Source organism: Conger conger, chromosome 11, assembly GCF_963514075.1.
Source record: "Conger conger chromosome 11, fConCon1.1, whole genome shotgun sequence".
Taxonomy (NCBI): domain Eukaryota; kingdom Metazoa; phylum Chordata; class Actinopteri; order Anguilliformes; family Congridae; genus Conger; species Conger conger.
Window position 1 is genome coordinate 6,987,621 of NC_083770.1, and position 17,188 is coordinate 7,004,808.

Genomic DNA, 17,188 nt, shown 5'->3' on the forward strand with positions numbered 1-17,188 from the left:
TTTGACCTGTCAAGTTTTGGACAAAACATATTCTGAAAAATATTTTTTTAATCATCCTGGTAAATCTCCAGGATATCTAGGATGTCATTGTGTTTGTGCTTCTCTCGATGTAATCCTCAATTATTATTCCATCCATCCATCCATTATCCTAACCCGCTTATCCTGAATAGGGTCGCAGGGGGGCTGGAGCCTATCTCAGCATACATTGGGCGAAAGGCAGGAATACACCCTGGACAGGTCGCCAGTCCATCGCAGGGCACACACACCATTCACTCACACACTCATACCTATGGGCAATTTAGACTCTCCAATCAGCCTAACCTGCATGTCTTTGGACTGTGGGAGGAAACTGGAGTACCCGGTGGAAACCGTGTAAGAGAGACTCAAATGGGGATTCAAACCCATTGCACCATCCGTGCACTTTGTTGACTTTATTTTATGTTGTAAATGTTATTATGTTTTGTCTACTAAAAATAAAAGTAAAAAGGTCACGAAAAGGTCGCCAGCATTTAAATCCTTATTAGCATCCAGCACCAGCACCAGCACCCGCTCCCTGTGTCTGCCATTCTCGCATGCTGAGATGATCATTATTTTTGCGGCATGGGATTGTCTGAGCTCACTGATCCCAGGCTTCAGCGTGATTATGGGCCAGTATGTATGCCTATAGGGCACAGAACAGAGCAGAACTTCATTGGTCACAGAAGTGGGAATTTGCACTTTGGATTCACAAAGCTTCCGAAAAGAAAATAATGCACTGGTTTACTTGAACAAATGAGGCTATTATAATTCCTTGTATTTATATAGTGATTTTCTCAAACTCAAATGACTTTGACTTTGTCTTCGCCCCCCCTGCCACCAATGTGTGGCACCCACCTGAGTGATGCAATGGCAGCCATTTTGCTTACTTTTTTCAGAAGGTCTCCCCTCGAAGTACCAACCAAGCCCACACTTGCTTAGCTTCAGCCATTCAGCAGGAGCATGGTAGTATAGTCATTATGACTAACTAGCGCTAGGGTGGTACAACCACAATTTCATTGTGTTTTTTTTTTTTTTGCTGTTCAGTATTTAAAAATTTGACCATGGAGAGAGACAAACACACAAACAAAAACGTGAATTTGTCCTTTATGGTTCAGATAGCCAAATTCACAGAAAGGCAGCTTAATGTCCAGAGGTGAGGAAACACAGAGAATTCAAAAATGTAAATCTCTAACAAAGACATATAAGACATCTCACATGGTGTCGAAAAGCCTTTTACAACAAATATTTAAGTGAACAGAAGAGAACCTGACCTCTAAATGTTAAATATGACACATTTCTTCAGATTTTAACACTTTAACACACAAAAAAGGTGACCTTTTATTTAAATAGTTTTACAGTTTTAAAATAATAAAGGAAAAGAGACCCTGGGCAAAAGTTTGGGAACCCTGCCAATTAGGTGCCTCTGGCCAGCTGAGTGTTTTCCCCCATTCTTCCTGGCAGAACACCTCTATTTCAGAAATATTCTTTGGCCTCCTTGCACATATGGCATGTTTGAGATCTCCCCACAGATTTGCAAGTAAATCACTTGGGTCTGAGCCTTTGTAATCATCTTTTTAAAAAGTAACAAAGAATAATCTAAAAGGGTTCCCAAACCTTTGCACATGGCCCTTTTCCTTTTTTAAAAAAAACTAAAAAACATTCATAAACAGAAAGAAATGATAATAAAAGCAATCTTGCTTTAGAATTTTCAGAAATATCTCATGTTTAAAAGCACAGACACCAAGCTTTTATTAAATACAGAACTTTAGATATGTAGTCCCCCATTTCATTTTTGAGATAAATTAACATAATGTCAAGTAAAAGAGTTTTGGTTGCATATACTTTGCCTGCCATAACTTCCTGATGTCTGACCTGTCAGAGTTTGGATATCTTATTTTCAGGTTGTGCTCTAAGCGGTACTAAAACTCTTTGCATTTGCATGGATCGCAAAGGGAATTGGGGGGTGGGACTAGATTTGGCTGTAAAATATGCTGATACTATGCTGAGGCTAAATGGCTATGAAATGAGCCTCAAACCATCATGCTGCTGCCTGATATGCAGTAGATACTACAAGATATATCTGAGGCAAGTTCATTCACCACTTTTCCAATTATTCTCCATTTGGAGATCTCTTACTGTTGTTCGGTGGTTCCAGATCCTTAGAAATGGTTTTGTAACCCTTTGCAGACTGATACATTTCAACTCTCTTCTACTTTTTTCCCCTCATCTCTTTTGAGGTTTCCTTTGATCATGAATTCCAAACCTATGAATTTGTCTGAATTAAAGAAGTTCTGCAAAACCGGGCTAAAATACCTCCACAGTGATGTGAAAGACTGATATCAAATTATAGGAAGTGTTTGGTTGCAATTATTGCTGCTAAAGGTGCTGTTAATGTAAGGGGTGATTTTGGTGTTTGATAACTTTTTTTACATGGTAATTTAGTAATGTGTTTTGTGTGTACTCAGGTTCCCATTTTCTAATATTACTTTTTGTCTAAAGATCCATTCTGTGTGAAAAATACAAAATAATAGAGTAAATTTTTCTTCGTATTATATTTGTTCCTGCAGTATCCCTGGAGATGAGGGAGCTGGGGAGAAAGCGGCCCTACCCCCAGGCCGAAGAAAACAGAGCTCTGTACACACATCACTTACCACCAAGGTTTACTCAGGTAAAACAAGGCTGGGTCACTCCTGTTATCCGCTGTCTGTCGCAAGGAAATATCTCTGTATTTGCTGTAAAATGTGTCACATTTTTATTCCAAAAACCTTCAGTCATAAGTTTAGACCTTTTTTTCATTTAAACATTAATGGATCATACATTATTTTGTATTTTATCCACTTTGCTTTTGGTACAGGTGTCCATTTTTCACCATGTCCCCAAGAGCCAATGATCAACTTCTAAAATAAATATTAGCTATACAATAATATAATACTCAAAATATTTCCTAGTTTTATTTATAGACCAAGTTAAAATCTCTATTCATACATATTTATTTGATTGAAACTGTAGTTATTTTTTATGCTTTTTATTTATTTACCTTGAAATCATTTCCCACCCTGTTGGTTTGTAGTTTGTTTCCTTTAAAAATGGCCTCCAGTTGCATTGACATCACTTTCAGGAAATTACATAATTTTCAGTGAAGAGAGTATCAAGTCTCGGTTTTTATCTTTTTTCCCAAGTTTTATGATGTTATGATGTTAACCTGATTGTTAGGAAATATAGTAAATAAATGATATACAATGAGATGCAAGTAATATCTATGATATACATATATCCAGTTGTGAATAAAACGGTCTTATTATACAAATTGTATGAATGAAAGATAGTAAAGTGGTGTGCATTTTTTAGGAAAAGGCTCCACCACTAAGTGCTGCTGAAATGCAGCTGCGGTACAGAGCACGGAGAGATTCAGACCCGGAGAGAAGACAAAAGTACCTCCAGAAAGAGAGAGAGAAATGGAAGAGAGACAGAGAGACAGGGAAAAAGAAAAGAATAGGAGACCTCAGCGAGCATGAGAAGCATGCTCAAAGAAGAAAATGGAGAGAAATGAAGGCAAGGGAGAGGGAGGCAAGAGTCAGGGAAAAGGCGAGGACAGCTATGCCCTCTCCCTCTGCAACCACACCCTCAACCTCTGAACCAGAGCCGGTCACAGGGCCCTCAAGGTCAGAACAAGTGTCAAGTTGGCCATTTTGATATTTAATAATACGTCTCCAATTGAGTTACTACATTGTTGTTACATTATGAATGTAAATGTCATTTTCTGTTGAGTTAATAAAATCAACCACAATGAGTCATTGTTCAATCCTTTTGTTCGTCATTGGTGCTAATTTCACCCAGTTATGCTCTGTTCCACCGTGTTATGCTCCATTCCACTGTTTGCTAAGTATTTTCAAAGAATAGTTTGACAGTATTGTTGAATGTTATGTGGGTTAATGATACATTATGTAATGTTATGTGTTAATTTGTTAACTTGGTTATCTCTGTTACACCTGTCTGCATTCGACCCCCGCCTGTTTGATCTGCTTGTCCTTTCTAATCTATCCCACCAAGTTCTGGGTTGTGATTGGTTCTTCGGTCCGGCACCTGAAATGGAACCAGAAACCCCATAGACCGCCCTAGGAAGCTCCAGGGTCAAAAGCTGGGGCAACACCAGTCGGAGATTCGCCCAAAACCTCCAGATTTGCCCAAAACCTCCAGTCTCTGCACACCTGTGTGACAAACCTCTACGAATCCATCTCCAGAACTGCTCAAGTCACAGGACTGCCAGACTCCCCTGTTCCTAAGACGCCCCAAAGTCACCCAGAGCCACGCCTATCCCCTTCGGAGAGCTATGCTGATGACCCGGGTTCCTGTGGGTCCTTCCATTCGCACCGTTCCTTGGTGTTCGGGCTGCAGTCGTCTTAGTTTCCTAACAAACACCCTAAATTTGCCTGTGCTATGACATTTTTGGCTGGGAAGGCACGTGAGTGGGGAACAGCCTTCTGGGATTCTGGGGCTCCTGAATGTGGCGACATTCTTTCCTTCGCCGCCACGATGAAGGTCTTTGAGCGGTCAGCACTCCGTGGCTCATCAACCCCTTCACCCGCACCATGGGAACGGCCTCTGCCGGCTGGAGTAAGCAGGCTCTCTATGACAGGGACATTCTGAACAGATAAAGGACAAACTCAGCACCTGTGAACTCCTTCTGACTCTAGATGGTTTAATTGACTTGGCCATCCGGCGGGATTCTCAGCCGCGGGGCCGGCAGGCCGAGAGAAGGGCCCCATGCAGACCGGCCCACTTCATGCCGTTCTCTTCCCCACGCTCCAGTGAATATAGATAGATAGATCATTACATTTATGTAGTGCTTTTCTAGACACTCAAACCGCTGACAGTGATCAGGGGGAAACTCGCCTCAACCACCACCAATGTGTAGCACCCACCTGGGTGATACACGGCTGCCATTTTGTGCCAGAACGCTCACCACACACCAGCTGAGGTGGAGAGGGAGAGAACAATGTTTTTGCAAATTGGATCAGGGATGATAAGGTGGCAGTTTGAAAGAGCCAGGTTTGGGAACTTAGCCAGGACACCGCTTTGCGAGTGTCATGGGATCTTTAATGGCCGCAGTGAGTCAGGACCTCGGTTTAACATCTCATCCGAAAGACGGTGTCTCCTACAGTACAGTGTCCCCATCACTGCGCTGGGGCATTGGGGATATTTTGACCAGAGAGAAGATCGCCTCCTACTGGCCCATCAACACCACTTCCAGCAGCTAATTTGTTTTCCCACCAAGCCCACACCTGCTTAGCTTCAGCCATTTGGCCGGAGCTGGGTGCATGATGGTATGGCTGCTGGCATCCCCTGGTCCTTCTGCACCAGAACCGATGCAAGTCAGCTGTACCCGTTCATCAATACGGGAGAGACAGAAGATGTCTCTCCAGTGTAGATAAATGGAGCGGGGTTCTTCTTCGTTGAAAAGATGGGCAAATCCCTCAGACCCTGCATTGATTACCGGAGCCTTAATGACATTTTGATCTTCTCGCCCTCCCTCGAAGAGCGCATCCAGCACGTTCGGCTAGTCCTTTAGCGCCTGTTGGAGAACCAGTTATTCGTTTAAGCTGAAAAATGTGAGTTTTCGAAGTTCGTCCACTTTGTGGCACTTCCCAAGCCGCCGTCATCCAAAGGAACAACAGAACTCCTATTCCTGCTCGTTTTCTGATGTTTTCTGACAAAACTTGGGATTTTGACTAATTTAAATTAGGACTTAAATTATACAAACTCACGTCCTACCTTGAGTTTGTATACTTTAACTTTTTGTGTGAAATTCAGCCTTCTTCGAGCAAGAATCACGTGCTGCATGAAACGCTGTCTGACCGTGCATACTTTTCATGTCTTTTCAGAGGCACATCACCATCGTACGAAAGGGTGCTTTTCCTACGCTGCAGCAGTGCAGGAGTTGCTGCAGGCTCATCCACTGTCCCTTCTGCAAGGAGTCAGTGTACAAACCCAAATTCATGTATCACGTGAAGAGACACATTCAGATCCACCTGAAGTATGGCGTGCCTTATGGAGGTTTGTATTGCACACAGTCCTTTTCCTAGTTTTTTAAAAAGATGTTTTTTTTTTAAATGTCTGAAACTTGGCAGTCAGCAGACCTTGGCCAAATACGTAAATGCTTTGGATTCAAATACTTTTCTGTGCTTGATTGATCATGCCTGGTGCAATTAAGCCAGCCAAAGGACCCGGAGGGGTTTGCAATTTTTTAGCATATTTCATAGCTTCCAATTCACCAGACAAGCTCAGTACAGCGTAGAAAAGTATTTGAATCCAAAACAATGACTGTATGTATTTGACCCAGGTCTGGCAGTCAGTTCACTCGCTGTGGCCAATGTGTCATTTAAACCTAAACTGCTTTTTTTCTCAGACCTCACTCTCACCTTTCAAGTATGATGTTAAGAAGAACAACCTCTCAGTGTCAATGCTAGTTATGTTTTAGCTACTGCCAGCTTCAGAGCTTTTAAGTACTTTTAAATACTACCTGTCAACCAGGGATGGTCAAGAATACATCAAAATGTATTTTGATACAATATACCCCAAGTGTACATACTAAATATTGCAACCAAAAAATGTATAAAAATAAAATACAGTATTTTGTATTTTGAAAATACAATAAAATACAAGTCATGCACCTTAGCCACTACTCTGTAAGCTGCCCCGACAATAGGCAGCTTGTATCTCATGGTATTTCCACCTGTATATGTTTTACCATTACAGAAACAGTGTTACAGTGTTTAGCCCCCCCCCCCATTTTCAGTTCTGCAAAATGAAGTTCCCAGACAAACATAGTGTGAGATAAGCTGTTCTCACTGCCTAGCCTCCCACCTTCGCCTGAAGATCAAAACAACCCTCCTGTTCAAAAATGTTAGGTAGAAAATACAGATACAGTACCGATACAATTTCAGAGGCTTGGATCATGACCGTGCAGTGGCCCCTTCTCTTCCAGATCACAGCATCTCTAACTTCTTTTCCTCTACATGCACTGTGCTCCCCTGATTATCAATATATAACTAGTACAAAGCTTGGAGGTTAGTATATTTGTGGCATAAAAGACAACATCCTTATTTAGTCTAGCCTTTATTAGGTAGACCTGTACACCAGCTTGTTAATGCAAATATTGAATCAGCCAATCATGTGGCAGCAACTAAATGCATAAACGCATGCAGACATGGTCAAGAGGTTCAGCTGTTTTTCAGGCCAAATGTCAGAATAGGGAAGAAATGTTATATAAGTGACTTTGACCATGGGATGATTGTTTGTACCAGGCAAGGTGGATTTGAAAATCTCAGAAAATGCTGACCTCCTTGGATTTTGACACACAACAGTCTTAAAAGTTTGCAGAGAATGGTGCGATATAGAAAAAACCTCCAGTGAGCAGCAGTTCTGCGGGCAGAAACGTGTTGTTAATGAGAGATGTCAGAGGAAAAGGGCCAGACTGGTCAAAGCTGACAGGAAGGTGACAGTAACACAAAAAACCACACATTACAACAGTGGTATGCAGAATGCATCAAACCACTAAGTGGGTAGGCTACAGCAGCAGAAGTAAAAAAAAAGGCCAATAAATGCCTAATAGAGTGTTGTGTGTATATCTCAGTGTGTGCTGAAGTACATTGAAAGCTTAGTAGTATTTTATATCATGCTGTGCTTCAAATCTAGTCAAATGTAATCTAATCTTCATGAGCAATGTCATAACCGCTTTGTCTGCTTCAGTTGTCACACTAACATAATTTTCAAGCTAGCTTCCGTGAATGACTAAATGGCATTCACCCCTAGTCTTTCACAACTGCTGACAAGTAGAGTGAGAGGTCATTTGACCACCGAGTGTGTTGCTGACTTCCAAAATGCTATTTTCACACTCTAGTTTGTCCATTCGGTTCTCCTTATTTGTCTTTTCTTACGTGAGACATTCATGAAATCTGAATTTAGATACATGCATTTCACGGAGATCTCTCCTTCCTTCCCGTTCCTCTCGCCTCAGATTACATCATTTGCCGCTGCAACCTGGAGTGCCGGAAAGTGTCCCACTTCCACTGTCTCTGGTGCTCGAAGACGATTCTGCGTAAAGAGGACTTCCTAAACCACCTCACCGTCTGCCAGGAGAAGGGCGCCTCTTTCTCCCAGCTCCTGAGCCACCATCCCCCCTTCCCTGCCACCGGTCCTCCTGAGTTTCTGTCCCTACCTCCCCCTGGGGGTGCCCGACAGTTCCTGCTGGAACCGCCAAACCCAGGAAAATCAGGCTTGTGATCATTTTAAAGTTTAAGTGCGCATTTTAATTCTCAGTTAACTTTATGGCCGTTTAAACAGCGGTTCACAACTCTGGTCCTCGGGGACCGGTCTGTGCACTGCTTTCTTTCCGACCAATTGCGTTGTTTTTAATTTGCTGACGACTCCGTAAATTAAAGCCTGCACTTCAGCACAGTAAAATCATTAGGATACACTTGCAGTCTGCAGCTGTAGCACATGTCAGATAAGATATGATTCAATATCAATATGATTCAGATATGATGTCAATGAAATAATTCAGACCATAATTTTAAAATCCTGGAACTGATCGGCCCTTGTTGTGCACCCCTGCCTTTGAAGGAATCTTTCACTATAAAGACTACCATGCTGTTCAGTATGCTCAACACCCTCTGACACAGTATATTATGACTAAGGTGAGTTAATATAATAATAAGCATTTGTTGTTTAGTTGTCGCTTTTATCCAAAGCGACTGACAGTTGATTAGACTTAGCAGGGGAGCAATGCAGGGTTAAGGGCCTTGCTCAAAGGCCCAACAGCTGTACGGATCTTATCATGGCTGCATCGGGGCTTGAACCACCAACCTTACGAGTCCTAGTCATGTACCATAGACATTTGGCTACAGGCTGCCTGGCCTTTTTTCAAATTATTGTTTCATCTAGATGATGAAAAACGTTGTCAAACACCCATGTGAAAAAGTAATTGCCCCCTTAGTTACTCAATCAACCAATTAAGTAAGGAATAATCCACAATGAGGTGTGTGTTGTGCAAAAATTCCTCCTCAGCAATGTGAAAGCCTGATATCAAATAATGGGCAGTGTTTGGTTGCAGTTATTGCTGCTAAAGGTGGTGAAACCAGTTATTAAATCAATTGTTTTTCCACAAGGGTGATATGGGTGTTTGATAACCTTTTTCATTACATAAATGAAATAATAATTTAAAATGTATAATGTTTAAAATGTAAAAAAAAAGAAAAAAAAAAGAAAGTCTTTTGTGTTTACTCGGGTTCCCTTTGTCTAAATTTACATTTTGTAAAATTACATTTATTATACTAAAGATCTAAATATAAGATCTATCTCTGAAGATCTGAGACTATACTGTGTGACACATATGCAATCATGGTGGCAATCAGGAAGTATTTTTAAAAGTACTTTTTCACAGCATTGTGGTGTTCTATTAGTTCCTTAGTTGATTGTTTTGAATCATTCTGAAATTCCCCTGTTGGTCTTGGGTTTTAAGCACGTGACAAAATTCTCCAGCCATAGTTTTATTCCTGTTAAATATTACCATTGTTGCCATGACACAGTCACATACACTGTAGGCATTTCTGTTTTTTGATTTGTGGGTTTTATCTGGAATGCTGACTGATTAGTAACTTTATTTGTTTTGTTTTTTAATTTGCAACAACAATTACTGTAAAAAGTGATGTATCAGCCAGATTTTATGTGGATATTTTAAAAGTGAATTATTGACGTGTGTATTAACTCAAACTGCCTAATTTGTGATTTTGTTTCTTCCAAAGAATTAAATTGTCAAGGTTGATACACCAGATAACGCTTAAGGTTCGTATTTGTATACAGGTATCACAATCAAAGACAACAACAATGGTCTTTAAATCAATGCATCATAGCATTCCCAAAGTAGAAATACAATTTTAAAAAAGCTTCTACATTTCAGACATTTGCAGGATTGTAAGATATTTAAACCGGAGATGGCAGTTGTGTTTTCAGACTGGTGAATTGCTCCTGATTTTGTACTGGCTCCTAGGGTTGAAAATGGCTAAATCATAGGTTCAGACCAGCTTTGGCATGTGGGAATTCCCAAAGCTGCATATTTAACATAACATAACCATCATATAACATTAACATAACATGATAAGAACAGGCTTTTCAGCCCAGCAATGCTGGCCTTTTCCTACCACTAAGCTGTACCTGAAAGGTAGTAGTATCTAGCACAGATGAGTAACTTTTTTACATTTTCCAAAACTATATTAAAACCGTAAAAGTGTCTTTTTCAAAGCTAGATATTGCAATGGTTTAGGACGAAAACAACAACCATAATAATAATAAAATAACAAACTTTACTTTTTACACTGTTTTCATTGCAAAAACACAATGCAAAATACACAGAATAGAATAAATTTACAGTAAAAGGAAGGCACAAGGCAATAATGTTATGTTCATAATTTGCCAATAAAATTAAGTACGAGCATAATGTTTACTCTTTAGTTGTATCAATAAAAGTGACCAGAATTTAGATGTGCAGTGGGGTCCAAATGTCTGAGAACACATTGAAAATCTAGGATTAAAACAAATTAAAGTTACTTCAAAGCTTTGTAAGAACTACTCGAAGACCAAAGAAGAGTGCTGTACAATCCACAATCACCTGACCCTCTACCCCATTGAATATTTATGGGGACACTTGAAGACTGACAAAAGCCAAGCATTCAGTAACATCACAAGATGCCCTTTGGAACATTGTCAAATAATGCTGGGAGAACATGGATCATCAGGTTTTGCTGATAGTCTATGCCAGCACAAGTGCATGTTGCTATTAAAGCAAAAGGGGGACATAGCAAATACTAAGAATTTCTGAAAGTCATGTACATTTTTCACTCAAATTGTTCTGCTGAAAATACCATTTGTAATTAAAAAGTTTATATAAAATTAGAAAAGAATGAAAAATAGAAGCATTTTCACTAGTGGGACCTTGTGGTATGTGGAACTTCCTGCATAACAAGGCAGTAATGTGATTTCTGATAATCACAAAAGTGAAAGTAATGTTGCAATGTATGGCTGATACATTTGGGCAAATCACATTTCCGTTGTTTTTCCTCAGTCCATTGGGGGGGGGGGGGGGGGGCTGCTGGAAGGTGACAGTATAACCATGCATTACACAGTGGTATGCAGAAGAGCACCTCTGATGCAAGCAAGTTTTAATGCAAGCAATTCTTAGATAAAAAAACAAAAAAAACATGGCTTTCATATTTTCTGAACCTGATGTTCAGGTAGAAAAGAATATGTACTGATTGAAGCTTGATCTGACACACACGGATAAAATCACAAAAGTATGTGTATGAAGTATGTAATGAAGTAATGTGAGTCCCATGACTTGTGGGGACATAATGTGTCTGGGTTTTCTTTTCTTCAAAATCAATGATAGGGGAGTAGACTTTGCGCACTGATCAGCTCTGACCCATCTACCCATGGATCGGAGAGTAGTTACACTGCTCCACTCTCTCCTCTACTCTCTGTCTGGTCTTTGTTAAAACTGGAATCAATAACTTTCAATAATCTTTTCACACACAAATACTCTTCAAAGTACTCGTTTCTGTTGTCAAAGCTTTTCTGCTCAGTCGACTTGGATGCCGTTTGTGTATTGGCACAGGAGCCAATCAGTTTGGGACATCAGAGATCATAGTTACCTAAAAAGAGGAAACAGAACAAAAACGTGACTCATTCTAAGTCTTGTGACACCCGGGGAGATTGTATTTCCCATAGCGGAGACGGTTCTTGTCAGTTCCTGCCCTCAGAGAGATAGAAAGGGAGCAGGCTTGTCTTGTCCTCTCCACAAACACCACCATGGGTCTGAAGGTGGTCATACCATTGCTGCTGCTCTGCCTCCTACCCGAATGCCGCCCTCAAGCCCAAACCCGCCCCAGCAACGGGCTTCGTCAGTGCCGGGCCGGCGCTCCGGCCATGCCGGCGCTGGAGGTCCTGCCCGGAGGCGGCTGGGACAACCTGCGTAACCTGGACATGGGGCGCGTGATGAACCTCAGCTACTCGCTGTGCCAGACCACGGAGGACGGAGCCTACCTCATCCCAGATGAGATCTTCGTCATCCCGCAGAAGGTCACCGGGGTGGAGACCAACTCGGAGATCATCGGCACCTGGCTGGAGCAGCGGAGCTCCACCGCGCATACCATCAACGGCGACGCCTCCTTCTTCTCCGTCCTCAACGCCAAGTTCTCCAGCGAGAACGAGCGCATGAAGACCCACCAGGTCAAGGAGGGGTCCGTCACCACCCGCGTGCAGGTATGTGAGCGAGTCTTCTCCCCGCAGAAGGGAACGAGCGCATGAAGACCCACTAGGGCAAAGAGGGGTCCGTCACCACCCGCGTGCAGGTAAGGGCGGCCTGTAGCGTAGTGGTTAAGGTAAATGACTGGGACACGCAAGGTCGGTGGTTTTAATCCCGGTGTAGCCACAATGAGATCCGCCCAGCCGTTGGGCCCTTGAGCAAGGCCCTTAACCCTGCATTGCTCCAGGGGAGGATTGTCTCCTGCTTAGTCTAATCAACTGTACGTCGCTCTGGATAAGCCAAATGCCATTAATGTAATGTAATGTATGTGAGTGAATCTTCCCCCCGCAGAAGGGAACGAGAGCATCCACACAAGCACTATGTATTATCTTAAAAAAAATTTTTGAACAAACAAAAAAAGCATTAAAGTTGTAATTTTGTCTTTTTTAGGTACAAGCCTTTTTACAGGGAAAAGCTTTGTTATGCCATTTTCATCTACTATTTAAATGATTTATCATTACATACAGATACACATTAACCCCTTAAGTATTGCCTTTTCTTAACAGAGTAGTATTGAAAGCTTGAAAATGACATAGCCAAAATAAAATGGTTACTATTCTTGAACCCTTTTGACAACAGGCATAAACCTGGTCTCTTCTGAAAGGTAACCCTTTGTGGGTTTTTTTTTTTGTTGTAAAAATTACTCCAGATATTACTAAAACAAAGTTACAGAAGCTCAAATACAGTGGAAGTGGTAGATTTTCTTTCTCACTGAACATATTTTCTGTTTTTCAGTGGATACAGATTGTTGTGGCTTTTTAGAATTAGAAACTATAATGTATTTGGTTCGCTGGACCCTTGTTGTGAAAAGGACACTGACGTTACCTTGATTTGTGTTGCCTGTGCATTTACAAAATGCAGAGAGTTGAGGTCCCCCCGCACTTGTTTTGCCAACCATGTTACAAAATAAGGAACTGTTGTCGCTAAAGCGATGACATCTTAAAATAGGTAATAAAATTTGTTTTAATGCTTTCAAGCCTATATCCTGTTACCGTAGTGATTGTGAATTGCACTGTGAAAAAAACTGCAAAAAAAACCCCACACTGGCCCAGCCTTGGGTGAGACTGAAAGGGTTAATGTACACTGATAATCCTGCATCGTCTGTAGCACTATTATCCTCACAAATATAAGTATATCAAACATTACATTACATTACAAAGCATTTTGCAGAAGCTCTTATCCAGAGTGACATACAACCAAATGCAGATCAAACACAGGAACCAGTGTGAAGAGGACCCTAGAGGAAAGTATGGTTCCGAGTCCTAGCGTGACCATACAGATACAATCAGAACCCTTGAAGAATACATCAACTTACAAACTAACATACCACGCTTCGGCAGCTAGAATACCCTGAGTAAAACAATACAATATCTAATACAATACAACAATATCTATATATACAGTAACTATATGTAAGTGCCATTATAATCTATGGCAAATACAAGGCTAATCATGGTGGTGAGGTAGAGAGGGAAAAGTGCAACCTGAAGAGATGAGAAACACAGTTCAAAATGTTTGAACAGTGAAAAGCTTTATGTTCTTTTCCTCTAATATTTACGTGATTTATCAGCCACACTTTACAAAAAGGCTACATGGATTGACATTGACTAATGTAGTTATTAAAAGTAGGTAATTGATTCAAAATATAAATATATTCATTTGAATTAAGCAACTTTGGAATTCTTTTCATTAGTTCATGTATTTGTTAACTACTATCTAATGTATTACATGTAGTTACATTCATAATTATACATAGGATGGCATGAATTTAACCATAGGATAAATATATAATTAAATTAATAAAATGTAACAGTTTTTTCACTCCAATATGAATTAGCATGACCTAATGTAGTTGTTAACATGAATCACTGATGTACAAATATATAAACAAAGCCGTACATACAGTGCGACCCATATGACAGTGGGACAATTTCTGTTCCTTTGGGTCTGTATTCCAGGGTTTGAAATGAGACAATGAACATGAGGTTAATTTGACCTTTAATTTGAGGGTATTTATATCTATGTAGGAATTACATCCATTTTTTTTCAGTCTCCCCGGTTACTTTTTTTTCCACTAAGAGTTTGCAATCTTGATTGAAAGTATCAAATTACTGTTGGAATATTTAAGCAGACTTCATGGGCATAGTGTTACACGTATTTGAGCATTGAAAATAAAAAAATAGAAACCAAAAAGTAAGACATAAAGTGAGGAAGTACCACTTCTTCTTTTTCAGAAGCAAAACCTTGTAATATGGAATTTACAAGCTCCTGTCTTGTTTGCCGTGGTTAAACTTCAACCTCACCTGCTTCCCCTTTTCCCACACCTCCATCTTCTCCCCCCAGGTGCGTAACTTCATCTACACGGTGCGGGCTCATCCGGACTTCACCCTGGACTCCCGCTTCGCCCAGCAGGCCCACGAGGTGGCGGACGCCCTGGAGAACAACCGCACCCGGCAGGCCTCGTACCTCTCGGAAAGGATGGTGCTGGACTACGGCACGCACGTGCTCACGTCGGTCGACGCCGGCGCCACCTTGATTGAGGAGGACTACCTGCGGGCGTCCTATGTGTCGGACAGCGAGTCGGCTCGGTCCTCCGTCACCGCCTCGGCCGGGGTGAACTTCTTCAACAAGGTCAACATCGGCATGGGCGGTGGGACGCAACACGAGACCTCGGAGACCCACACTTACGAGGGAAACACCACCTACTCCCTGACCCTGAGCCACGGCGGAATCCCCTACTACCCCGGCATCACCCTGCAGAAGTGGCAGGAGAGCACCATCAACAACCTGGTGGCCATCGACCGTGCCGGACTGCCTCTGCACTACTTCCTGACCCAGGCGGCCCTCCCCAACCTTCCGGAACCTACCGTCCGGAAGCTAGCATTGTACGTGCGTCAGGCTGTGGACCGCTACTACGAGGTCAACACCCACCCGGGCTGCGTGAAGCCGGACTCCCAGAACTTCAACTTCCAGGCCAACGTTGACGACAGCTCCTGTGAGGGCCCGGCCACGAACCTCAGCTTTGGCGGGGTGTACCAGCAATGCACCATGCTGACCGGCGACGCCGGGCCCTTGTGCCAGGCGCTGGCAGAGAAGAACCCGGATACAGGGGAATACTCCTGTCGCCCACCGTACACTGCGACCCTACTGCGGACCGAGGTGCGGGAAGAATCCTACAGTCAGTATGAGTGCCATAAACAGTGCCATCGGTGTTGGCTCGTGGCCACATGCTGCAAGCAGGTGTGTGGCGACGCCTACCATGTTCGAAGGGCACGAGTAGATACTTCCTGGTGTTCCACCACCAGCGGGGTCGAGAAGTTCTCAGGGTACCTCTTTGGTGGTCTGTATGGCCCAACCCTCCAGAACCCCCTCACCAAGTCCCACAACTGCCCCCCGAGCTTCTTCCCTTCGAAGTTCCTCTCCGACGGAGTGAGGATCTGCCTGAGCAAGGATTACGAGACCGCCACCAGGTTCTCCGTCCCCTTCGGCGGGCTGTTCAGCTGCAAATCTGGAAACCCTCTGGCACGCAACGAACCACACTGCCCCCCGCAGTTCAGCCAGCACACAGCCGCCATCAGCGACGGTTGCCAGGTGCTCTACTGCGTGCAGTCGGGCGTGTTCACGGGTGGGCAGCTGCTCCCTGTTCGCCTTCCGCCCTTCACGCGACCCCCTCTCATTGGCATGATCGCCACCAACACCGTGGCGGTGATGACGGAGGGCGAGCGGGCCTGGGTCAGAGTGGGGAAGACCAAGATGTGGAAGCTGGCCGACCCGGAAGAGCTCAACAAGATGGGAGCCATGTTCGACGAATCGTCCCACATGTCTTCCGGCGAGAAGTTTGGGGTCGCCGCGGGCGCGGTCGTAGCGGTCGCCGTGGTGATCGGAGGGATCGCGTTGGCGCTGAAGAAGAGGAGAGGAAGAAGGTCGGGAGGTAGAGGAGGGTACGAGGAGTTTCACAGTGAGGGCCCGGCCGAGGCACAGCCGGTCAGCGGAACAGAGACGGAGCCAGAGACGGGGAACGATGAGCCATCCCAGGCTCTACTGCCCTGAGAGGAATGCCTTTAAACTAAAAATGACACCCTGCAGGCCTGCACTCCAATGACTAATCAAGCAAGAGTTAACAACTCCTTTTATTTTATTCTTATTTCCAAGCCGGACGTTTCGGCTTATGCTGCCTTCAGTGCCATTCAAGATTGTTTGCAAAGGACAGATAGTACTTGAAGATCATGAATGCATCATGTGCAAAAAAGCTGATTACATCATCAAAGGAAAACTGAAAGTGTAATAATAATAGGTAAATAGTTCCTAAATATAACAATATTCTTTGAGTTATTTTTTATGATCAATAGACAGAATTGAATGGTATGCTCTGAAACGCAGTCTCTTTCATGAAAATAGGTAACGTTCCTGACACACTGACCTGACTAATATATAATATATGACATACTGTGCTTTACTGCTGATATAATAATTAATTATTTTTCTAAATGCATTTGACTTTCAGCTGCTTCATTGAATTGTACAGTAGTACATCACAAACATTGTTTATCTTTCTGCGGAATAAAAGGTTTCAAATATAATGGAAATTCCAAAATGGCTGTATGAATTATATATTTCAATGGGAGGGAAGCTAAATGAAAACATTGCTTTTTTGGATCTTTCTAACATGATTGGAAATATCAAAGCAGACATTTTGCATGCACACACACACACACACACACACACACACACACACACACACACACATACACACGTTTGAATAGCCACACCAGGGAAGCTAATGTCCTTAATGTTTTTGAAATTAACTTTAAC

General features: G+C 42.6%; 1 protein-coding gene across 1 annotated transcript; it reads left to right on the forward strand.

Moving 5' to 3' along the window:
- The first annotated feature begins 11,739 nt into the window (after positions 1-11,739).
- mpeg1.1 (macrophage expressed 1, tandem duplicate 1) lies at positions 11,740-16,962 on the forward strand. Its single transcript, XM_061259687.1, has 2 exons — positions 11,740-12,333; positions 14,720-16,962. The coding sequence occupies exons 1-2, from the start codon at positions 11,881-11,883 to the stop codon at positions 16,424-16,426; spliced, it is 2,160 nt and encodes a 719-aa protein (XP_061115671.1). The 5' UTR covers positions 11,740-11,880; the 3' UTR covers positions 16,427-16,962.
- Positions 16,963-17,188: the final 226 nt, after the last annotated feature.

Excerpts from the sequence above, each read along its gene's own strand:
- mpeg1.1 (XM_061259687.1), top strand. The coding sequence starts at position 11,881 with ATGGGTCTGAAGGTGGTCATACCATTGCTGCTGCTCTGCCTCCTACCC. Across the intron at positions 12,334-14,719 it reads CCGTCACCACCCGCGTGCAG|GTGCGTAACTTCATCTACAC; the intron begins GTATGTGAGCGA and ends TTCTCCCCCCAG.